Source organism: Carassius gibelio, chromosome A4 (assembly GCF_023724105.1).
Source record: "Carassius gibelio isolate Cgi1373 ecotype wild population from Czech Republic chromosome A4, carGib1.2-hapl.c, whole genome shotgun sequence".
Lineage (NCBI taxonomy): Eukaryota > Metazoa > Chordata > Actinopteri > Cypriniformes > Cyprinidae > Carassius > Carassius gibelio.
The window spans coordinates 16143174-16167784 of record NC_068374.1 but is presented as its reverse complement, the minus strand read 5'-3'; the positions used below and the strand labels follow the sequence as shown (position 1 = coordinate 16167784).

The window sequence follows — 24611 nt, the reverse complement described above, 5'->3', positions numbered from 1 at the left end:
TTGGTATGTGTGTGATCGAATTTGCTTGCTTGAATTAGCACAGATAATCATTTATTGATCAAATGTATCATATTCGTTTTATAGGAATCATGTCCAAAATTAGACCCTGCCAGAGCAGGAAAATTCGGACCACATGCTTGGTAAGATAAACATATGATTTATGATACCCCCGAGCCAAGACAATATCTGATTGGTCAAGACAACATTTGAGGTGTGGCCAACAGGCCAGTTTAAATACTTAGGACACCATAAAATCTTTGCTTTTAGTTCTAGACTTGCTTTTGCTATCAGTCATGCCAGCCTTTAGTTCTAGCCTTGCTTTTGCTATCAGTAATGCCAGCTTTTTAGTCTCTAGCCATGCTGCTTAGTCATCACTGTTCTCTGAGCACGGTTCTAGCGTGCTTCAGCCTGCACGCCTGCTGCTACTTAGCCACGATGAGAAGGAACACAACCTTGTCTCGTCAAACTTTATTTTTTTTTCTTTTCCGTTTGAGTGTTTCGTGTTCTGAGTTAAGTTTTGTAACGTCGAGTCTCCGACGCCTGACCTCGGGTGCCCGTTCAACTTCAACCAGCGCACACGACTCTGCAACTTCAGCCAACGCCCAACAACCACGGGCTTCCCAAGACGTCACTTCAGCTACTACTGAACTTCCAGCCAATCAGCGACACCGGGATACCCCTGTCAACGGGAGTCCCTTTCACAGGAAACCAAGGCAATGTACCCTCAGACATTTGTGCTGGTGTATCTAATATAATTTTAACCCCATTGAGGAACTCAATGCGAGCGTTAATTAAGTGATTGATGGTTGTTCATGTCTATGCAATTTAAAGTATTGCTGTAAACTTGGGATTCCATATTTGCATTCTCTTAAACTCATCTTTCCCTAACTTTCGATCTTCCTGCAACTTGTGTGAATGTGTGAGTGCGTGCGTTTATGTGTTAGATTTGTTTATATGTCTTAGATTTATCTAATAAAGCCTTATTCATATTGAAAAGAGAAGTATCTTGTGTTTTGTGCTTACAAGTCAATGTCTTAAACTGCCGATCTTGTTATTGTGCTAATTGATAGTGTTTTCACTATACTTTGGATATTAGTATCCAGTGCAGATTTGGTGTTAAACGGCTCGTTCAGTGAATCGCAGGGCATCTCAGTGATCAGCCGTGAAACAGTGATTCTGTTCAAATTCCCTTTATATTATTAAACGATTCCCTTTGAGCTAAATTGACCTGTTTCCGTTACACTCAAGAACCTTCGATTTGGTCAAATAATTCCAGATGCATGCACAATGATCAGTGAGCAAGAAGTTACAATACCTGCCTACAGCAAGAGTGTCAGCGTCCACCTCAACATGCGACCTGGCCAAACTCTCAACAGTAAGCAAGGTTTCTACCAGCCTTGCAGGACCTGCCCAAGACTAGGACTGACCTTTGAAGCCACACCTCTCATGGAAGTGTCATCTCGTGCTGTGTATGTGTTGATCAACAACTGTACGGCCAAGGACATCAACATTCCCAAAGCCAATCACCTAGGATGGCTCATCAACCAGGCTTTCCATGACTATATTCCTCTCATAGCGAAGCAAACAGTACAATAAAAAAACTTGAAGAACAGTCTCGCTGCTTTGTTTTCTGTTGAATGGGCGTATTCAAGCTGCGCGCATCAGTGAAACATTATAATCTCAATAGTGCTTTCTGTGTGTGGGTGTGGTCACATTAGAGATAATAAAGGGAGACGTGAAAGACTGGACATCACATTGTTTTCATATGGACTACTTTATCATAGAATAGTTGAGTATTTACTGAGTTACAGTTCATTTTAATAATGCTTTTCTAAATCAAGATCACCGCAGACAAAGTCTCATAATGCGTATACGCATGAATTGACTCAAGAGAGTTAACAGTACTTGTCATTGGCCCCATACCAGAAAAATTTATCAGATTAACGCGACAACAGTGTAACATTCACAAAGCCCCATGAAGTCATTGTCATCACCTTTATTCTGCCAGTGTCCAAAGAAAGTGTCTGTTGGTCAGAACTAACAGACAACACTCACCTCACAGTCTATGCTGTCTTAACACAGCCTGCGACAGAATCACCTGCACAGGTGACCGTCAAAGCCCAGAGTCCCTCAAATGACTCAACAGAGGAACCTTATTCTGGGTTCAATGCACAAGTCCAACAAATCCTAATCGAGGCAGAGGCCCTCCACAGCAAAATGGATCGCCAAGGACTTAAAGAGGTTCTGTGCAAATATAAGGACTCCTTCGCAAAGGATTCCCTGAATTGTGGCCTGACTGATATCCACACTGTGAACATTCCAACACATCGAAATGTGTTACCCAAATTACCCTATTGCACAATTAACCCAAGTTTATAAAATTCTGATATCCCATGATGCCCATGATGCACCATGCACTGGACACCATGGTGCCAAGGCAACCTATGAAACGCTCAATCAAGTGGCGTACTGGCATGCAGCAAGACCTGACTGAATATGTAAAAGGATGCCTATTGTGTTGCTAATCCCAACCAGAAAGCCCAAACCACTGAGCATGGTACTACAGCCTCACCCCACCAAGGCAGAATTCTCCCATCGTGTCAAAGAAATTCCTACCTCACTGGACAGGACCCCTCGAGATTGTGGACAAACTCTCACCTGTTGCCTATCAGATCAAAATCAGACAAGGGCGAAGCGAGCCAGTCCTTGATGGGGGGAGATCAAACAAACTAACACAGACAAACAATCCCATGCTCTATACAACACTAATTATAACTATGCTTTTAAGAAAACATTTAGTTTGGTCTTACACAACACCTACACACACTCCTCCACAGCACTGCTAGGACCAACCCCCAATGGAGAGGAGTCGCTCCACACATGTGACACTCTGTTTACATTCTTAACCCTCTGGAGTCGATTAACGCGGTATGAGTAATTTTCTCCTGATAACCCCGAAAAGAACTTAAATTACACTATCAGGTTTGATCATACAGATAAGAGCAATACATCAATCGAATCTGTAAAGGGTTTACTTTTTTGTATAAAGACATAATAACAACAGAACTTTGAGCACTTATAAAATAAAGATAACAAACAAGGTGTGCTGTCTGCAGCCTTTGTCTGCGCTGATCTTCATTTACAAACATTTACAATGAACTGCAACTCCGTGAATACTCAACGAAGAGACATGAGAGAGATATCTATAGAAAGCCTGACATGTCTACTTTTAAACTAAACAAGTAACAACTGATATTATGTGATAAAGTTATCCATATGAAAACAACGCGATGTCTGTTTTTCATTTTCTTCTAATGTGGCCACGCCCCCGCGCTGCCCTTACGAAAATTAACCATGATTTTACTACAAATAAAACAAAAAAACCATGGTTACTGTAGTTAAACCATGGTAACCACAAATTAACCATGGTTTTGCTATATTAACCATAGTTTAACCATGGTATTTGTAGTAAATCTGTGGTTTTACAAATGGCAGTCAATACGCCAAAAAACCATGGGTTACTACAGTTTTACTATAATAAAAGCATGGTTATTTTTCGTAAGGGTGAGCGCTATATTCAGATTCTGTTTCACTGAAGTGCGCGGCTTGAATACACCCACACAACAGAAGACAACGCAGCAAGACTGTTCTTCATGTTCTTTTATTTTACTGTTTGCTTTGCGATAAGAGGAATAAGACATAATTCACCCCAAAAAGATGTGATGTGGTTGAGGATTTGAGATTTGGATTTCGTCAGAAACAAAGAAGGAAGCACTATATTCAGCAGAGAGCATAACATGAGTAAGTCTCTTTTTATTTATTTATATACTTGCACTAGTTTTCACATAACGTGTAAACATTTTACTAGTTAGATTTTTCCAGACTTTTACCAAACTATAATTCCTGACTAAATGTATAATCAAGTGAAATATTATGAAGTTTCAATAACAATATACAATACTATACAATTCAAAAGCATGATGTAAATTATATAAATGTAACAGATGTAACAAACAATGCTGTTCTTAAATTTATCCCCCTAAAAAATTGAAAAAATATTCTCAGCTCTTTTCAACATTAATATTAATAATAATAATAACAACAATAAATGTTTTTTTTTTGTAGAAAATAAGATTGTTTTTTTATATATATATTTTTTTTTATTAAGCAGACTTTTAAATGACAATGTGCATGACATATATGAAAAACACCACAATCTGCTTTTTTAACATCAATAGAAATGAATAAAGAAAAATTATACAAATATACAGAACAGTCTTAACACTACCCAACCCAAAACATCCCATACACACACACACACACACACAAAATTTTTTAATAATAATAATAATAATAATAACAAAAAAAAATTAAAAAAATAAAAATAATAGTAATAATAGTTCAAATCTCCTGTGAAGGTGTTGTCTCAATAAAGGAGATAAAAGGATTCCACACTTTATAAAATGAGTTAACAGAGTCCCTGATGGAGTGTTTAATTTTTTCCAGGTGTAGAAAGGACATTAAGTCTTTCAGCCAAGAAAAATTAGAAGGGGGCATGAGGATTTCCAATGCAACAGTATACGTCTTCTGGCTACCAATGAGGCAAAAGCAATAATATCAGCATGATGTTTGTTGTAGAAGCCATCAACAGGTGTTATTCCAAAAATTGCAATTATTGGGCAGGGTTTCACAGAGACATTAAGAGCCTTTGATAGTGTATCAAAAAAAGAGGACCAGAATGAATACAATTTGGGACAGGTATAAAATGTATGAGTGTGATCTGCTGGGGAGAGCGAACATCTATTGCACCTATCATCTTCTATTAAAGAAAGTTTCTTCAATTTAGCTTTGGTGAAGTGAATTCTGTGAACAACTTTAAACTGAATAAGATTCAAGCTAGCACAAATGCAGACAGAGTAAATTTTAGCTAGAGCCTTATTCCACAGCTCCTCGTCAAGCTCCAGTCCCAGCTCTCTCTCCCAGGTTCCCTTGAGTGCAAGGAGAGGAGGGAATTGCGAAGATCGTAACAAGCCATAAATTGAGGAGATATGACTATGCGATTTCAGGAAAGACATTATATCTTCAATTAAAGTTTTCGTTGGCTGGTGAGGGAAGGTATTAAAGTGTGCTTTAGCGAAGTCACGCAATTGAAAGTATCGGAACAAATTGGATCTAGATATTTTGAATCTACTCATCAAATCGTTGAATGACGCAAATACATGATCATCAAGAAACAAATCATGAAATAGAACAAGGCCCTTCTCTCTGAGCTGTGCAAAAGTTGAATCTAAAGTAGAAGGAACAAAAAGATGATTACCGCAAATAGGCATTAAGGTGGATAATGCGTTTAATTTAAAGTGACGACAAAATTGTTTCCAAATTTTGAGTGATGAGAGCACAATTGGGTTGGTGGTGTATTTAGAAGGGCGTTTCAAATTGGGGTCAAAAACTAATGCCGATAATGAGGATGATAAGCAGGAGTTAGCTTCTGTTATAGACCAATCAATATTCGGAGAATTACACCATGCATACAATTTCTGAATATTAGCTGCCCAATAATAGAAAAGAAAATTTGGAAGAGCGAGACCCCCTTCCTGTTTAGTTCTTTGAAGAGTTGACTTGTTTACACGCGGAGGCTTACCAGCCCAGATATATGAGGATATAATGGAGTCGAATGATTTAAAAAAAGATTTAGGAAGAAAAACAGGAATAGTCTGAAATAAAAAAAAGTATTCTTGGTAGAATATTCATTTTAATTGATTAAATCCTGCCTACTAAAGAAAGTGGAAGATTGTTCCAACGCTGAAGATCTACTTTGATACGGTCCACTAATTTAGTAAAATTTTCTTTGCGCAATGACTTGAATGAGTTTGAAATATGAACCCCTAAATAACGGAAACCTGTAGTAGACATGTGAAAAGGGAGCATAGCTGGAGGAATTTGTCTCGCCAAATCACCTATGGGAAAACACTCATTTTTGCATAATTCAGTTTATAACCTGAAATTAATCCGAACTCATTCAGCAGGTGCATTATACTATCTATGCAGTTAAGAGGGTCTGAGACGTATAACAGGAGGTCGTCTGCATACAGTGATACCTGATGCTCCCTTCCTCCTCTATAAATACCTGTAAACACTGAAGATGATTTTAATGCTATAGAGAGAGGCTCTATACTTAAGGCAAAGAGGAGAGGCGAAAGTGGGCAGCCCTGACGGGTGCCACGAGAAAGAGAGAAATAAGGGGACGTTTCATAATTAGTTTTCACAGAAGCTGATGGAGTGGAGTATAATAGACGAATCCATGATATTATTTTAGGTCCAAACCCAAATTTTTGTAAAACCATGAATAAATAATCCCACTCCACTCGGTCAAAAGCCTTCTCCACATCTAGCGAAATAACCATTTCTGGCTTTGATGACCTAGATGGAGTAAAGACAACATTTAGGAGTCTACATATATTAGAAGACAACTGACGACCAAGTATAAAACCAGTTTGGTCATCTGATATGATTGACTGGAGATGAGCTTCCAAACGTTTGGCCAATATTTTAGCTAGTAATTTAATGTCATTATTAATTAGGCTAATAGGTCTGTAACTGCCACAAAATTTTGCATCTTTGTCTTTCTTTAATATTAAGGAAATCAAAGCTTGGTTTAAGGATGATGATAGAAAGCCTTGATCTAGGGAGTGGTTGTACAGATCTAATAATAAGGGGGATAACTGAGTGGAAAACTTTTTAAAAAATTCAGCAGGGAAAGGAAAGACTGAATAACAGCAATGTCTATGTTAGCTTCTGATTTGTAAAGATTAGAATAGAAAGAAGAAAACTCTGAGTTTATTTTAACCGGATCATTAATAAGGTTATTTGAGGAGTCATACACCTGTGTGATTAACTGAGAAGCAGTTTGATGTCTGAGCTGAGATGCTAACAGACGGCCAGCTCTATCTCCATGCTCATAGTAGGTTGCTCTTGTGCGTTTTAGAAGAAACTCTGCCATGTTGGTTGTCAATAAGTCAAATTCAGTTTGTAGTTTTAGCCGTTGTGTCTCTAAAACAGGGTTTGGTGACCTGGCATTTAGCCTATCTATCTCTAAAATTTTTCTGTTGTTTTAATTTCCTAGCTTTAGTCCAGTATGCATTAAAGGAAATTATCCTCCCACGTATAAAAGCTTTAAATGTTTCCCATAGAAGTGATGGCGAAACCAAATCTGATTGGTTGGTTTCCAAAAAAAAAACTATGTTTTTAGAAATATAATCGCAAAAATCTTCATCTGCTACCAACCCAGTATTGAGCTTCCAGCCTCCAGCATGTCTACACAAGTTTTGTGAGAAAGAGAGGTCTAAAATGTGTGGGGCATGGTCTGAGATAATTATTGCTGAATATTCTGTAGATTTAACTTGAGATAAGAGAGCCTTGTCAATAAAAAAATAATCAATACGTGAATAAACATGATGAACATTTGAAAAAAAAGAAAACTCTTTTGCAGTTGGATTAAGAAAGCGCCAAGGGTCTACGCATCCTGTCTGATCTGCTAGAAATGAGAAGGATCTGGACATTGACACAGGAGCCGATGACTTGGGCTGTGAGCGGTCTAAACTTGGGTTAATTGTGCAATTAAGATCCCCATCTAAAATAAGGCGATGGGTATCCAGATTTGGAAGATGGGAAAAGAGCGAGGTCATAAAAGCAGGGTCCTCAAAGTTAGGGGCATAAACACTAACTAATATAACAGGTGTTTGGAATAAAATTCCGGATACTATCACGTAGCGCCCATCAGGATCAGATATTACGTTGTGTGGGACAAACTTTATACGTTTGTGTATTACATTATGACCAGCCAACCCCTCTGTGTTCACTTTAGGACTAATCATTTATTATCGTGAGGATCTAAGAGAAAAAGAAAAAAGGAAAAAGTCTGAGACGAATAGATTAAAGGTGTGGAAAGGGGGAGAAAAAATAAAATAAAATAAAAAATAAAGGAATCTTATACTTACAACTCTGATGCTCGTCTTTTTGGACATGACGAGTAGCCAGAACAATGATTCACACAACCGATTAACCACATGGAACTGTCAACCCCTAAAAGTTAGATATACACCCAAAGCAGCTATCAAGGCATAGATATCTGTCGAGAAACTATAAAACAAAAACAATATAATAATAATAATACAAAAGTAGATGATCAGAAAACATTTTAAAAAAAAATTAAAAAATATAAAAAAAGTCGAAGTTGGCAAGTTATGCAAGCGATCTGCCACAAGACGGCATTACCAACATGGATCAGGAGGTATGACATTAAAAATCATCAATCAAATAACCATACAATGGTTAAATTAAATGTATAATTTGGGGATGCGTGAATAACATCTAAATAAAACAGACAAATGCACTCGTAGTGTGGCAGACTAATTTTCCTACAAGACAAACCGTAAGTACAGTGAGAACTCAATGCTGTCCTTAAATTATTTACAGCAGCTTGTACCGGTTGAATTTACCATCCCAGTTAGGACACAGGTATTAGTCCACGACCTAATTAAGAAAGTTTTGATGGTAAAACGTCGCCGCTGCCTCAGGGGAATCAAAGATCCGTTCCACGCCGTTACGACTCACTCGAAGGCATTCCAAAACGCACTCCTTTCTGATAGAGTAGGCTCCTTGACCTTGTTGAAAGCCGCTCGTTTCTTCGCCACCTCGGTGCTGAAGTCCTCGTAAATCTTGATTTTGTGGCCCTTGTAAGACATGTCTTTGTGGGATTTAGCCCAACTCATCACAGTTTCCTTCACGATGTATTTGTGAAATCTGATGACCAGCGGACGCGGAGATTCCTCTGTGCGAGGTCTGGGCCGCAGGCTACGGTGGGCACGATCCAGCTCAGGTGGTTCTGTAAGGGAGTCACCGAGGAGTTCAGAAAGCAAGTTGGTCATGAACTCTCCTGCGTTTTTTCCCTCAAGGCCCTCAGGGAGGCCAACCACTCGTATGTTATGGCGCTTTGAGCGAGAAATCAGATCCTCTACGCTAGCTTTAATCGCTGTGTTTTCCTTTTCCATTGTCGTCAGTTTTGATTGAACAGCGCTTACATCATGCTCGAGGTGAGCTATTCGGTCGCTATGGTCTGAGAGACCCGATTCCATCTCGCTTATGGTTACTGCCTGTGTTGTCAGGGTCGTGCCGATCGATTCAATTGAAGATCGAATTGGTTCCAGAGAACTATTTAAAAGTGCAACGAACTCCCCGGTCATGTCTTTTCTGAATCTTTCGAGCTCTTGACAAGAGATTCGATTGTGAGCTGTGCAGATACGGACTCGTTTTCCGCCATTTTGCTGCTTTCTGGAGAGGCCTGTGCATATTGAACTTGAGACTGTTGTTTACCTCCCATCCTCGTAGACTTGCTCATTTTAAGTGTAATATTCCTAAGGCGGAATTTTTCAAGCATACAAAAGGGATTAAATGAATACGAAGTGCTGATAAAATAGGGTGTATTCTGAAGAGATTACATGAAATAATGCGGAGCTTCGACACCGTGCATCTCAACACCACATTACCAAACCGGAAGTCCGAAAATAAGATTGTTAAAAGGATTTCTGAAGGATTGTGTGACTGGAGACTGGGGCAAAAAATTCAGTTTGAGAGTCAGCTTTGATTGTTCCGAATAAACTGTTTATCTGCACTCCCAAGTTGTCACGGAGACGATAACCTCACCTGAATTTTGACACACACATCCATCCATTCATTTACACTGACTACACTACATTTCCCACAAGCCCCGTTCTTGGACTCTGATCACCATCACAGGTGCAACCCATCAGGACTGTGTAGATAAGCTGGACTATTTCAACATTTCAACACGAAGTCTTGATTTGCTGTGTCTGTCATTTCTGAGCGTTACTACCCGTGTTTGTTTTCCTGTTACCGACCCTGTTTGATATCCTTTATGTACCTTTGCTGCCTACCTACCAACCCTTGCTTGTTTACTGGATTTTGATTCTCTGTTCTCCCTTTGTTGCTGATATTGCTGGTACTGACCATTGCCTGTACGACTACGAGTTTCTGCAATAAAGCCTGCATATGGATCCCATGTCGAGTTCTGGATCATTACACAAGTGGATATTAAATTATGTTGTGGGATAATTAAATATATTCTAAATAAACTACAAACATAAAATTATATAGAGTTATTTTGTCCTCACATTCTTTCTTGTATGACTTTTACCAACAAAAAGTGTCTTCGAAAATTATAATCAATGCATTGTTTTATGTGATTGAGTAAACAAGATGATTTTCAAATAATTTAGAAATAAAAAATTTAGGCTACAAGCTCCAGTTCTCAAAAATCCCAGGAACCATTGTTCTGTATGTGTTTTATGGCCTTATTCAAGTGATTTAACATTTTTAGTTTTTCACTAACCACGCATAACATTTTTTTTCTCAAAATCCCAATCATGTACATACATGCTGCTCACATATCATTATTATAGCCAAGTTTGTGCTGATTACAGTGAGATTAGACTTTAGCCATTTAGATGTGTATAAGAAACTGAAAAAAAGCACAAATGTCAGGGCATGACAAAACTTTTCCAAGTCCCTGAATATAATTTCCTTTCCGTTCTACTCCTCATCAGGAAACTCCCCTAACTCAACTTTAAATCCAGGTCTAGAAATTAGGATTGACTCCTTTCGCCAAATAGTTTTTTTTAGTAAATTGTTGTGAAAAGCCGTCATCATCCAAATTGGCTAGTCAACATCTCAGTGCATACAGCTACCGCCATCTACAATCAACATGACAAGGCCATGTGCATTATCCTGTCTAGCAAAACTAGGCTATTTCTGGATCAATGGCCCTAAGCGTTTCGATGCTTCATATCGACGATCTAGCATTGTATCACCTCAAGGAACGCAACTTATTGACTCCTTTGAATACAACCTTAGAAGCTATAGCTCGCCTTCCACCTACTGGTGAGTCAATAATTCGGTCTTGGTCTGTCACTGACACAGCGCTTTGCATCTCTACTATCATAGGATCTATTGTGACCATTAATACTAGCCTTCCTCCTGCACAAGTGAGTGAATGCCGTACAAGAGTCTTTCATTAAATGCTTGTCTGGCATCCTGCGCATTTCCCGACATGTTAAAACTGACAAGAACCCGTACTGAAGAATCCAACCAACCTGACTGAGATTACGGCCATACTGCACCGTAGAACCACTGACAGTTAGATCAATGCCCTTACGAAACAAAAATATATTGCAATATACTAGAATTTATATTGCAATACATTAGAAAATATATTTCAGTGTATCAGAAACTTCCTCATATATTTGAAAATATATAGCAGTATATGGATGGACAACCTTTTGCTATATATTGATTCATATATTAAAATACATTGATATACAAACAAAACTGTATTACATTATTGCATGTATGTTTATTGAAACAAAGTATTTTTTATGAGTTAAGCAAGCTCATGCATAGGTTTACAGAGAGGTTGATTAACAATAGTTCAAATCAAATTTTTGCATTACATTCATTATATTTGATATTATATGGCCATATGGATGGACCACATGTGGCTATGTACAGATTCATGTATTGTAAAATGTAGATGAGAGTATTATAAATTAAATTATCATTAACAGCAACGATTACAACATTTTTTTTAATTTTTTTTTTTTGAGTCAACTTTTTATTCCCCCACATAGCATTTCATCATCAACATGACATTTCAGTCCATGCCTATCTTCTTCTGGATCGGAACCCTCAAACAATGTCGTTACCACTTAGCTGCTTGCACGATCCGTTATGCGCATGCGCAGATGATCCTGTTTACGACACTGCACGATCCCACGCTTGCGCACCTTTGCACCGCGCATGCGAACATATTGCGCATGTGCATAATCGATCGTGGCGGCAGCACAGGACACAAGCCACCGCTACTCTGAGAAGTTGTTCAGCAACACCCGGGGGCGAAGATTCCAGACATACGAACGGCTATAAACAAAAGGATCTTTGAGTTAAGACACCAGGAGAAGAAAAAGTCCATGGACAACTTAAGGACTGGCCAAGGCTGGCCAATCAGAGTGGGTCTTGTTAGCATGCGGGATCCATAACACTGCACTAAAGGATTGTTGTCCTGTTTTTTTCACTGAGGGATTGTTCTGTTTGTTGCACTGAAGACTGTTTTATTTTATTATAATGAAGAACAGTTGTACTTTAGGAAATGCTTTCATTCTGTTTGTTCTCATGTCACTGTCCCTTCAGCTGCTGCTTTTGAAATAAACTTCATTCAGTTACTGTGAACTATATTTATGTCTTATTCAATCTATTATATTTGAAAATATGACAGACATTGTACTTTAGATTATTTCATATTTACCATGTATACAATATACAATATGATAATTATATATAATATATTATGTAATATAAATCAATATATTTAAAGGGGGGGTGAAATGCTATTTCATGCATACTGAGTTTTTTACACTGTTAAAGAGTTGGATTCCCATGCTAAACATGGACAAAGTTTCAAAAATTAAGTTGTACGTTTGAAGGAGTATTTCTGTTCCAAAAATACTCCTTCCAGTTTTTCACAATTTTCGGAAAGTTTTTTTCGAGTATGGCTCTGTGTGACGTTAGATGGAGCGGAATTTCCTTATATGGGTCCTGAGCGCACGTCTGCCGGAAGAGCGCGTGCTCCTGTATAGCAGAGCACTGAGTGAGAGCACAACAGGCATTCGCTGATCAGAGCGGGAGCGTCACGAAATGTCACAAAAGGAGTGTGTTTTTGGTTGCCAGGGCAAGACAACCCTGCACAGATTACCAAAGAAAAAACAGCATTAAGGGACCAGTGGATGGAGTTTATTTTTACAGAGCATCAACGGAGTTGTGCAAGTGTTTGTGTTTGTTCCCTGCATTTCTAAAATGCTTGTTTTACAAACAAAGCCCAGTTTGACGACGGATTTGCGTATCGTTTATTTCTTAAGGATGATGCAATCCCAATGAAAAAGGGTCACGATTGTGTGTTGGAACCACAGGCGGTGATTAAAACTGCTTAAAATATCTCTGCCTCCTTGTTAGGCCAGTCACGGATAGGTGTAGAGCGCTAACTAGCCAATAGGAACGAAGGAAATTCAAGGAAGGCGGGGCGAAAAAAATACACAGAATTAGAGGTTCGAATCCCGTCTTGGCCACAAATACCATACAATGAGTTTGTTTTCGTTTTTTCATCTAGATACACTTTAAGTACGATTAACATATAATAGACGAACTTTGTGAACAAAGATAAAATAAATCTTGTAATAATTGTTCTTTTGTATGGTGTACAAAATGTGCAACGATCTTAAGAAACATATACATTATAATAGGGAATAGTTATTTTTAATATAGAAAATTGTGAATTATTAAAAAGAACATTTTGACGTTTCAGGCCTTTATTTTTAAAGAGACATCTATTTATATTTGTATAACTGTGTACAGAAAACCTATATATATATATATATGTAATATAACTAACACTCACAAAAAATTAAGTTATCCATTTTATTTATAGTAAAGTAATATACTTATTATAAAAATGATAAGAAAAACGAACCAAAATATATAATGATTAAATAAATATACATAAAATAATCATAGATTATTAAACAACAGCAACAAATATAATAAAAATAAAGATCTGGAGAACAGAAAAAAACAATAAAAATATGTTTTACATTAAATAATTATGTATGTTTAATAGTAACAGTTATTAACATTCAGTGTTTACATATCAGCAGCTATGCTAATGATGTCTCTATGTGTTTCTCTGTTTCTGCTGGGATCTTCATCCAGTGGTAACTAGGATTTACACAAGCTCCAGTCTGGATCCAGAACACCTGAGAAGAGATGATGCTGACCCTCAGAGGACCTCAGATGATGCTAACCCTGAATCAACAAACAGAACTAGCAAATATTGCTACAAGTGTGACTGCATCATATAATAATTATTAATTAATAATATTAATAATGTTCATCATCTGGCTGACTACGTCTTGCATTATTTTTCTACAAATCCTGTCATACGTGCACAAACTGACAGTCACCACTAATAAACTATTACTAAATATTGTAGAAACATAATTTTCTGTAAAGTTGCTTTCTAACGATTTGTATTGTAAAAAGCGCTATACAGATAAACTTGAATTGAATTGAATTGAATATCTGAGCAAGTCAATAAAATTTAATATCAATAAAAAAGAAAATCAACAAAATGTATACATTTTTTAATCAATAAAACTTAACACACAGTTCAATACAGTTCAAACAAGGCCAAATGTAAAAAAAAAAAAAAAAATGAAAATATATATACATACATACATATACCACGGTCATATATATATATATATATATATATATACACACACATACATTTCAGATAAATGCTGTTCTTTTAAACTTTCAATTCATGTAAGAAACCTGAAAAGATTGTACTCGGCTGTTTTCAACATAACATAACAACAACAATAATAATAATAATCAGAAATGTTTCTGAGCAGTAAATCATCATATTTTCATGATTTCTGAAGATTATGTGACACTGAAGACTGGAGGAATGATGCTGAAAATACAGCGGAGCATCACAGAAATAGATTACTGTATATATTCTAATATAAAGCAGCTGATTTAAAATAGTAAGAATATTTAAAATGCTACTTTTTTTTGCTGTACTTTGGATCAAATAAAGGCATGCTTGGTGAGCAGAAGAGACTCCTCAAAAAACATTACAAATCTTTCTGCTGAAAAACATTTGACTGGTAGAGTATTTTAAATAAAATAATTATTTACAGAGTTTAATATTAGCCATTACTAACATTTAGTGTTTACAAAACTGAGCAAGATAAAATAACAATACAAAGTCAATACAATTAATTAACACACTAAAGTACAGTGTAAACAAGGCCAATACTTCTGATGTTTTATTTAACAACTGGAAATAAATTAAATAATTTAAAATTGTAGACTAAACAACAACAGCTACAATAATATTAATAATAATACAATTTAAAGTTGTGGAAAACATAGAAAAACAACAACAACAAAAAACAAGCCTTCGGCCTGTTGAAGAAGATCCTTGCTCCTATGGTGCGTTGCCAAGAGATCTTCACGGGCAATTCTCAGCAGATCTGTCCATCTATGGTCCAACACGAAGACCAGCCGTTCTGAGGGGTCCAGTGTGAGCTGAACGAGGGACGCAGTTATGGCCGATGGTGTGGTGTTCTACAGAAGATGAACAGGATTACTTTATTGCAATATTTGTCTTGGTGTTATGTGCACATATGAGACAGACAGTTTACACACATAAGTGCCTGTATGAATAATTTATTTACCTGCATCTGGAAGAAACCCTTCTGACCTTTGATCCTCCGCTGTCAAAGTGTCTGGTGTGATGTTTTGGTGGACTGAGACCGTCTTTAGGGTGACCTACTCTGCGGAGGATGGGTCTTGACAGAGGATGCTTCATCTAAACATTCCTGAAATATAGATTCAAATTAAATATATCAAATGTATTTTATAATTCATAATATATATAATTATAGATTAAACAACAATAATAATAAATCCAATAGTTGTGGAGAACACAGGAAAAACAAGAAAAATGTATTTTAAATTGAATAATTATGTACAATTATGTACGTTTAATAGTAACAGTTATTAATATTTAGTGTTTACAAATCTGAGCAAGGTAAAATAAAGCATGCAATAACATTTGAGTTAAGAAACACAATGTAAACAAGGCAAATACTTCTGGTATTTTAATGAACAAATGGAAATAAAAAAGATGCATATATAACAGTAAAAGTTAAGCAGACTATTTTACAATACTGCATGGAGTCAACATGGCATTCTAAAGTACAAACAAATGGAAAGACAAATAAGGCAAGAACGTAACAGTGGTTTCAGCATCTGACAGACATCCATAACAAACAAGATAAAGAGTTCTATTTTTATGATACTATAATTATAATACATACATTTAAAACCAGGAAACATGAGGGCAGTCACTTTCCCTTTTCTGCTGCCCATCTCTTCCTTTCAGTCTCATAAAAGGAAGACTGACAGAACTCTCCCCAAATCATCTCGTGAGTCATCCCCTCTGTCTGATATAAGGAAAACACTCTGGCAGGACAATAGACATATTTCCCTGCCACACCAGGGAACCCAGTGTGTATGTGTGGACTCTCTGGGCCTTGTTTTAGTGGCTTGTGGCAGAACCTACAGAGGCGACCAGTGGGATGCTGCTCCATGGACTTTCTCTTTCTCCGCTCCTCTATTACCTGTCTTGTCTCTGCAGAACGCTGCTTTGCGGCCTGTAGCTCTCGTTTAAAAAAAGGTGTTTCAGCAAAGTCAGCAAATGGCATTCGAGGATTGGTGAGGCCTTCCGCTGCATACATCTGGTGTACCTTTGTAGAGCAGTAAAAGTACTTCACATCCCCAGACTGATAAAAAAAATGAATGGAGGACCCATCACCAAGGTAACGTGACTTTGGCTGGCCACAAGCAAGACAGTTCCGTGTCCTCTTTGTAACAGGCTGCTGTTGCTGTTGTTTCTCCACAATCTCTTTCACCATTTGTTCAACCTCACCCTTAGTTAGTGGTAACTCCTGGGGCTTATTACTGGGTGGGTTCACTGGGGCAGGTGGGAGGGTTACCACTGGAACACTTACAGTTTCACTACCTTCTGTGAGGTGATGCCACAGCTTCTGGGTCTCCAGGAGCTTCTCTGAACTGGTGTTCAGGGATGAACTTCTGTTCGTTATCTTGGCCAGGTGTTTCACATAACGTGAGATATGCTGTTTCGTGGTGGGGTGTAAGAGGCTATTGGGATCCCTGGAGGCAGCCTGCACAAGGGCAGCATACTCTGCATCCACCTGGGTGAGAAGGTCTTTCTGCCCATGGTACTTTGCCAGAAGGCCATCAATGGAATCCCTCATGGGCTTTGTCCACCGAAAATGGTCCAGGACAAAAAGTAGACCGCCTGCCTTGATGGGACCTGTGCGAGCAGCTCGTGGAGAGGGAGCAAAGGGCAGTGGTGGTGTCATCTCATCTAAAGGAGAGAAAACTTATTTTCACTTTTATCTCTGAAATATCTGTTAGTATTCATATAAATAAAGGAATAATTAAGGGATGAAGATGTGAACTGAATTACCTTTTAATTTGGTGGGCTGCACAGGCTGGATCATTGTTTGTGAGCCAAGAGAAGCCACACCAAAGATGTCATCCTGGAGCATAGGGTAATCATTTGGGTTACAATCAGTGATTACATATTCATAAATTTTTTTTTTAATGGTAAGATTTTTTTATGTTTTTAAAAGAAGTCTCTTCTGCTCACCAAGGCATTTATTTGATCCAAAAAACAGCAAAAACAGTAATGTAAAATATTTATACAATTTAAAATAACTGTTTTCTATGTGAATATCTGTAAAAGTGTAATTTATTTCTGTGATGTGCAGCTGTATTTTCAGCATCATTCCTCCAGTCTTCAGTGTCACATGATCTTCAGAAATCAGAATAATATACTGATTTATTGCTCAAGAAACATTTCTGATTACTATTATCAATGTTGAAAACAGTTGTGTAAAAAAAAAAAATCAGGATTATTTGATGAATAGAAAGTTTAAAAGAAAAGCAATTATCTGAAATATAAAGCTTTTGCAACATTATAAATGTTTATACTGTCACTTTTGATCACTGTAATGCATCCTTGCTGAATAAAAGTATTAATTGCCCCCCCCCCCCCCCCCCCCAAAAAAAAGAAATTACTGACCCCAAACTTTTGAACGGTAGTGATAATGTTACAAAAACTTTCTATTACAGATAAATGCTGCTTTTGAACTTTCTATTCATCATATAACCCTGAAAAAATCGTACACAACTGTTGTCAACATTGATAATAATAATAAATGTATCTTGAGCAGCAAATCAGTATATTTTCATGATTTCTGAAGATCATGTGACACTGTAGACTGGAGGAATGATACTGAAGATTCAACTTTGATGAAAAAAAATCTCTCTCTTTCTCTCTCTCTCTCTCTAATATATATTCAAATAGAAAACATTATTTTAAATTGTAAAAATATTTCACAATATTATTGTTTTTCCTGTAAATAAATGAATCCTTGGCGAGCAGAAGAGACTTCTTTTAAAAACATTTAAAAATCTTGTCGTCCAAAAACCAGCAGTGTACATTTTGTGTTTTAGTGAGTGAGGATATTTGTAAGTACAACAGTCAAGTTTACCTGAGCAAAGTGTTCTTCCCTCACCTCCTCAGGTGGGTCATCAGGTGGGAATCTCTCACTGAGAGCAGACGGCTCTGAGGACTGATGCTCTCCCTCCCCTGCAACAGGTACCTTCTGGGACTTGTGCTTGGCCCAGTCTAGGGGGACAGGACGACAACCAGGCTCCACATACTGCAGTCCAAACCTTTCTCTGGTGTCTGTCTGTGAGACAAGTAAGGCAGGGTACTTGGCCTGGCCTGTCACCATGTCTGAGAGCTTGTTCAGTTCCATGATCAGCACAGGATCAAAAACTGCAGGCAGCTTCACTCCAGGCTGCTTCAGGTCTACAAGGCGCTGGAAATTCCAACGAGCCACTCCAATCATGCCCTGTGCCTGGAATAGTTCTGTGGATACCTGAGTGCCTGTGACCCATCTGGCCTGATGGAAATGGAACCCCTCCTGCTGAGAAGTGCCTCTCACAGGGATCCACACAGGTACAGCTGCCGCCTCCCCCTTCACATGGTTCAGCTGGACCGTTCCACCATGCCTATAGAGGATCCCATCTGTAACCTCTGGGTCACTCAGGCAGCCTCTGAGGATGTGGACTCGCTGAATCCTCCACACCTTCAACATCGATGGTTTGAACAGTGGCACACCATCAGGATCACATTCTAAAAAGAATCTTTGGAGAACGCTCTCCACTCTCTCCAGTAGCTCTTTGGGGTGTGGAACCCTGGTGCGGCAGTGCTCCCTGATGTGCTGCTTTGTTGGATTTGCAGGCACTATCCCACAGAAGACATAAGCCTGCTTCAGTCTTTGTAGGTCCGTCTGGTCCACAACACTAAAAGCTGCTGACAGAAACTTGCAGAAAGCACTGTGCAGTGGATGGTGCTCTGACACACACTCTCTGGAGAACCGCCGCATGCAGTGGAACAAGTCCAGCTTGATTTTGATGTCGCTGTTATATTTTTCGCGGGAGGCACAGGTGTTGATGAGATGCCCAGAGGTTGCCGCAGCCACTACAGCCTCAGTGGTCTTCCAAGAATCCCAGAGGAGGTGCTCCCGGGGCTCAGGGTTTGGGATCCTGAAGGCAGCACAGCAATCTCTGTTCCACAAACAAAGAGAAGTATATTTAAAATATTAAACATTCAAATATATAGGATACATGTATTTGCTCTACTATATTTTGTTTACTTTACAAATATAATATAGGTGGGAAGGAAAATGTGATGGCTGGTTCTTACCTGTCAACCCACTGGTAGTTGGCTTTCGGCAGTCCTGCAGAAATGTAACGAAGAGACAGCCCCTCATACATTGGCTGCAGGGATTTATCACTTTCAGACTGCAGCATCACCCAGGACAAGATCATCCAGTTTTCATTCATCACAGCATAGGATGACATAGTACCTGATGCAAGCACAACCTTCCGGGCCACCTTGCGGGTATGGTCAGCCCTTAAGGCTTGTCCAAATGTGCCTTGGAGGAGCAGATTGAGTGTGCTCTCCTGCCTATGGTACTCCTGAATGAGGCAGTCAACCAAATAGTGGGGTGAAACTGTTACTCCACACCAGCCGACCAAATCACCATACTCACCAAATGAGGCAGGAGTATTTGTTGCTCTTAGTGCCCCTGTGATGGTCTGCTGACCGTAAATTCCACTGTCTCCATCCAGCACATTCTTAACAGTAGACAAGTAAGCCAGGTGTGCACGCTCATACCTGAGGTGGAGAGCTTCATTCAACTGATTGGCCATATCATTGGGAGACTTTCCTGTACGCCGCAACTCATCCATCACAGTCTTACATATGGCCTTCTTGTGCGTCAGAAAAGCTGGCAAAATGTTGCAGAACCGACTCGGCAGCATGTCCATCCATTGGGGTTTGTCTGCAAACCAGTACTTTTTACAGACTTTACAGCTGAGCCGAGAGGCCAGAATGTAGTACTGGCTGCTTGTACCAATAATGACACGGGGTCGTCCAACTCCTGATGAGACAACGTGGGGATTCGGACAGCTGTACAGACATGGCAGAGTGTAGTTGTTGCGGACTCTTTCCATAATGGTGTGCTCTGGTTTCCAAATGAAGAATGGATGAATTTGAAAGTATTTAGGTGATGGCAGCTCATAGACAGGATCAATAAGCTCAGGCTGAGGTGGGTAACGCCACAAGGAGATCATGTTCATTGGATGTCTCACCGGTCTAGAACCTGGCCACAGTCCCAAGGCTTCCATTTCTGTTTTCATCCAGATTCTTTGCTGTTGAGAGCAGTGCCATCGGCTCACATCCTGCTCATAGCTTGGCAGTGGTGGAACAGCATGATTCTCCTCCAGCTGAATTGAGGGGTACCCAGTAGAGGCTGCAGGGATTCCAGAGAAAGACTGGCCAGCAGCTGCAGGGGGTCCTGAGGGAGGAGTAGAGGTTGTAGACTGTGCAGTGGTCACTGGGAGGAGGGCTGCAGGATGACATGGGTGACATTAATCATAGATGAGCATTACATTTGTCAAAATGTTAAATCTCTTTAAAATTAATCAATCCAAGCAGCTGAGTCCTTAGCCATCTTCAAGAATCGGCTTAAAACACATCTCTTCCATCATTATTTGATACTCTAACTTTAGCACTGACTATTCTACACTATTCTATACTAAAAAAAAATCTAACTATCTATCTTAATTATCTTTTTGTATTCTATTTTCTTTTCATTTATTGTACAATTATATAAAAAAGTCCTCTAACACTACCTTGCTCTATTCTATTCTTCTATTATTTAAAAGCCCTGCGTTTAAGCTTACTGAGACTTGTTATAGCACTTGTTTATCATTGCTCTGTTGTTGTTTTTGATTGCTTCCATTGTCCTCATTTGTAAGTCGCTATGGATAAAAGCGTCTGCTAAATGACTAAATGTAAATGTATGTAATGTAAAATTATGTTAAGTCCTTACACTGACAGAACACGGTTTCCTGCGCTGGTCTCAAAGCCAATGTGGTCTTGCTAATAGATAATTCAAGCAACTCTGGAGATACTGGCAAAGGAACCGTCACTGGAGTGAATGGAATTGGTGAAAAAAAATAACACTGATGAGGAACAGGCATATCCATACAGTAGAGTCGACATGTTTACACGCCCATATACCAACCTGACCATGGAGATGCAGTAGCACTATATTCATCAGGCCGTTCTGGTTTTGAGAGTGTTGCTGGTGGTTTACGCCTCCCTAACACAGAAAAATGTAATGTCATTCAAATACCCTGTAGTACTGTCCCTTAGTAAATGTCTTAATAAATAGTAATGTAAATGCATGCAAACCCATAGAACACGTCAAGACTCTTTATAATATTAGGGGTGAGGTATGTGAATGGGTCTACATTACATGAGTAAACTACAGCTTCATGTATCAAATGGGATGCATCCTTCTAGTCCAAATTAATACATATTTGTACTTTTGCTGTACTTCTGCATTACTCTTTAAATCATGTACATACCAATCCTCTTAAGTAAAGCATGGAAAAAACATGCAAAAAAAGAACTCTGTACTTACCGTCAATGATGAGATATAAATGCCTTCAATGTTAGTAGAACAATTGAACACAAGAATAAGAACAGGCCTGAACATGGCCTAAACAACAAACAGCAACAAATCAATGCAGAACAGATAATCCTGATTCATGTCAGAATCATCCCTTGTATGCAGTAGAATAAGACCTTTGACCACTGGGACTCCAACAACTTCTGAACCTGAAAGCATAGTGGAGATAATTTAACTTTCAAGCAGTTATAACATAAACAGACAGAATGTCATATAAAAGCCTTTCCTGTTAATAAAACAATTTACAGGCGGTAGAACTTGCCTGATCAAGCCTAATAAACAAACAGTTATTTGTTAGTATGTTGGATGGATAATCCTGATTGATGTCAGAATCATCCCCAATGTGCAGTCTGAGGACATTTGGCCATATGGACTCCAATAACTTGTGCACAGCGCAGAAACATTGTAACATCCCAAACATTTACCATCTTAACGCTGAATAACAATGTGTCAGGATCATGACCTGTAGGCCCAACGACGGAATCCAATGGCATGAGCGAAGGTATTATGCGTGTATGTCTTTTCAGTGCCCCTGTGAATTTCAGTTAATTTTTTTTATTTATTTTCAATTTTACTTTAGCTGCACGCTTAATCTGACTCCAATTTCAAATGGTTATTACATATATATCGTTTATAATTAGGAATTAATCCTAACTATTGGTTTTGTATTAAGTTAGATATTTGATTATTCTGGGTATCCCATATTTTCAATTATTTGTTCATTAGGGACCCGATGTTGCATATAGAGGATTGAAGTGTATGTGTGTTCGGGCATGTATGTGGTTCTCACTCAGCTGGCCTGGAATTTTAGATGAATATGCGGGTAGCATCATCCTACCCAATTCTTCACCCTCCTCCACTTCTATTAAAAAGAACAAACCAAAGATTGATATGAAAGGATAGAATATTTATAAATATCATGAACTGTTGTTTATTCAGGGAAAATTGACTGAGCATTAAGCTCTTTTACAGCAGTACTCTGAGTTCACATTTGTATGGGTGTACTTTTAGAAAAAGATGGATATAGCAACCACAATAAATATTGTTTGTGTGTCCGTGTGTGTGTGTGTGTGTGCAGGTGCACCTATGTCTGTGTGAGGTTCTCTTACTCAGTTGGCCTTGGAGTTTTGATGGGGATATAGAAAGCATCATTCTCTCCAATTCTTCATCATCCTCCATTTCTGTTAAACAAAGTATAAAAGCAAAGATGCGAATCATATGTCATTCCACATTTACATATTTCAGTTTGACCTAATATATACTCAACTGTACTGTCAACAAACCTAGAGGATGAGAGGCAGATGCTGCAAGGCCAGAGGAAGCAAGTTCCTCTGAAACACTCTGAAGCTGTCTCTTTTTCTGAGTGAGGTATTGCTGCAGCCGATACATTTTGCTGCCTGGAACACACTGTTTCTGGAGGATGAATGCAGCATATCCATCTGCTCTGCTCTCCCAAATATCCCACCAAGTCTTGTCTGCATTAATCCCAAAGCCAACCAAGTTGTCATCTTCATTTCTTACAGGTGGTGCCACTGATCTTCCAGATAAATACTTTATGAGGTCCTTGATTTCCTGGAAGCTTCTACTGTAGTCAAGAAATGAAAGTAGGCTGTCCTTCTTGGGACCCTCTGGTTTAAACTGTCCGGCTCTCTCCTCGTCCTCAACCTTCTTAGTCAAGAACATGGTATAGCCTACATCATTCTCAAGCAGCCACCGGAATGACTTGCCTTTGTACTTTCCAAACTGAAGCACATACTCTCCCAGCACCTCCTGTCTGTCTGACACATCTCCTCCTCTCATGAAGACAACAGAGCGAGCATTTTCCTTGACCTTGTCTTCCCCCTGAGGGGCTGATTTGTCCTGGAGATTGGGGTTGTCTTTGATCCTCTTGGCTTCATCTGAGGGATCTTGTCTCAGATATCCAGTTGGTCCTTTCCTGAAGCACACTTTAATTTTGCCTGGGAAGATCACCTTCACCTTCATCCTGCTGTGCTGTACACAAAGAGCTGATTAGTGATAATGGTCTGTTGCATTATCACACTTAATTAATTAACACATTTCTATTATATATATCAATAAATAAAACATCAATTAAATGTAACCGTTTATTCTGAAATAATTAAATAATGTAATTAATAATTTATTAAATAAATATATAAATAAATAAATGTATCTATTTCTCTATAAATTCCATGAAAACATAACCTTTTTTATTTAATATATTTCACCATATCCTTTTTCCACAGACTATTATTGTGTTTAATTATATATTTTTTCATAATAAAATGTTATTCATATATTATACCACTAAATTGCACACACATTTTTTTGTAATTTTAATGTCATATGTGTGTAATATACATTAATTACATTATAAGTATTACATCATACTGCACTGTTAACATATATATTTTTAAGCATTTTATTTAAGTACCTAGTAAGAGATCAATGATGAGACATTCACCTTTACAAACAAAGATACTCTTATAAAATAACAGCTGTATTATGAGTTTTATCTTTATAACGTTAATAGTTTGGTTTACTGTATTTTTATAATAGTTTTTGTTGTTGTTTCCTAACGTCTCAAACCATTCAACACAATTAACAATACGATTACATGATATTATACATGCAATTTAAATTATAACATATATTAATGATAATGTCTATGCAATACAGTAAGTTAGTAACGTTATTGCTAAAGTATAGCATTCAACTTACTCTTGGTTTGTCAGCTTAATCGCGTTATTTAAAAACAGCAGTCACCATATG

The 24611-nt window shown here is 38.2% G+C and overlaps 2 protein-coding genes across 3 annotated transcripts; both read right to left on the bottom strand.

Annotated features, from left to right (window-relative positions):
• Positions 1 to 14431: 14431 nt before the first annotated feature.
• LOC127970258 (uncharacterized) lies at positions 14432 to 20319 on the bottom strand. 2 transcript variants are annotated; one of them, XR_008156570.1, is made up of 6 exons: positions 19502 to 20319; positions 18279 to 19362; positions 17189 to 17261; positions 16014 to 17086; positions 15369 to 15512; positions 14432 to 15258 (listed from the first exon to the last, which is right to left on the bottom strand). XR_008156570.1 is itself a non-coding variant. In XM_052572672.1 (4 exons), the coding sequence occupies exons 1-4, from the start codon at positions 20311 to 20313 to the stop codon at positions 16041 to 16043; spliced, it is 3015 nt and encodes a 1004-aa protein (XP_052428632.1). In that variant the 5' UTR covers positions 20314 to 20319; the 3' UTR covers positions 15721 to 16040. The 2 variants fall into 2 exon arrangements, 1 of the variants encoding a protein (XP_052428632.1); XM_052572672.1 differs by lacking the exons at positions 14432 to 15258; positions 15369 to 15512 and having other exon boundaries at positions 15721 to 17086.
• A 69-nt stretch (positions 20320 to 20388) lies between these two features.
• LOC127970253 (uncharacterized) lies at positions 20389 to 23825 on the bottom strand. The gene is made up of 7 exons (XM_052572657.1): positions 23123 to 23825; positions 22949 to 23020; positions 22630 to 22701; positions 21792 to 21988; positions 21390 to 21467; positions 21195 to 21293; positions 20389 to 20708 (listed from the first exon to the last, which is right to left on the bottom strand). Exons 1-4 carry the CDS (start codon positions 23820 to 23822, stop codon positions 21870 to 21872), a joined length of 963 nt encoding a protein of 320 aa, XP_052428617.1. The 5' UTR covers positions 23823 to 23825; the 3' UTR covers positions 20389 to 20708; positions 21195 to 21293; positions 21390 to 21467; positions 21792 to 21869.
• Between the last annotated feature and the right edge of the window lie 786 nt (positions 23826 to 24611).

Bases quoted from the DNA above. Each gene is read 5' to 3' on its own strand.
- LOC127970253 (XM_052572657.1), bottom strand. From the start codon at position 23,822: ATGAAGGTGAAGGTGATCTTCCCAGGCAAAATTAAAGTGTGCTTCAGG. The intron at 23,021-23,122 runs GTTTGTTGACAG...TTTGTTTAACAG, and splicing joins ATCTGCCTCTCATCCTCTAG to AAATGGAGGATGATGAAGAA. The intron at 22,702-22,948 runs GTAAGAGAACCT...TCTTTTTAATAG, and splicing joins AAAACTCCAAGGCCAACTGA to AAGTGGAGGAGGGTGAAGAA.
- LOC127970258 (XM_052572672.1), bottom strand. From the start codon at position 20,313: ATGGAAAGAGTCCGCAACAACTACACTCTGCCATGTCTGTACAGCTGT. The intron at 17,262-18,278 runs GTAAACTTGACT...CCTATGCTCCAG, and splicing joins GGGAAGAACACTTTGCTCAG to GATGACATCTTTGGTGTGGC. The intron at 17,087-17,188 runs GTAATTCAGTTC...TCTCTCCTTTAG, and splicing joins GCAGCCCACCAAATTAAAAG to ATGAGATGACACCACCACTG.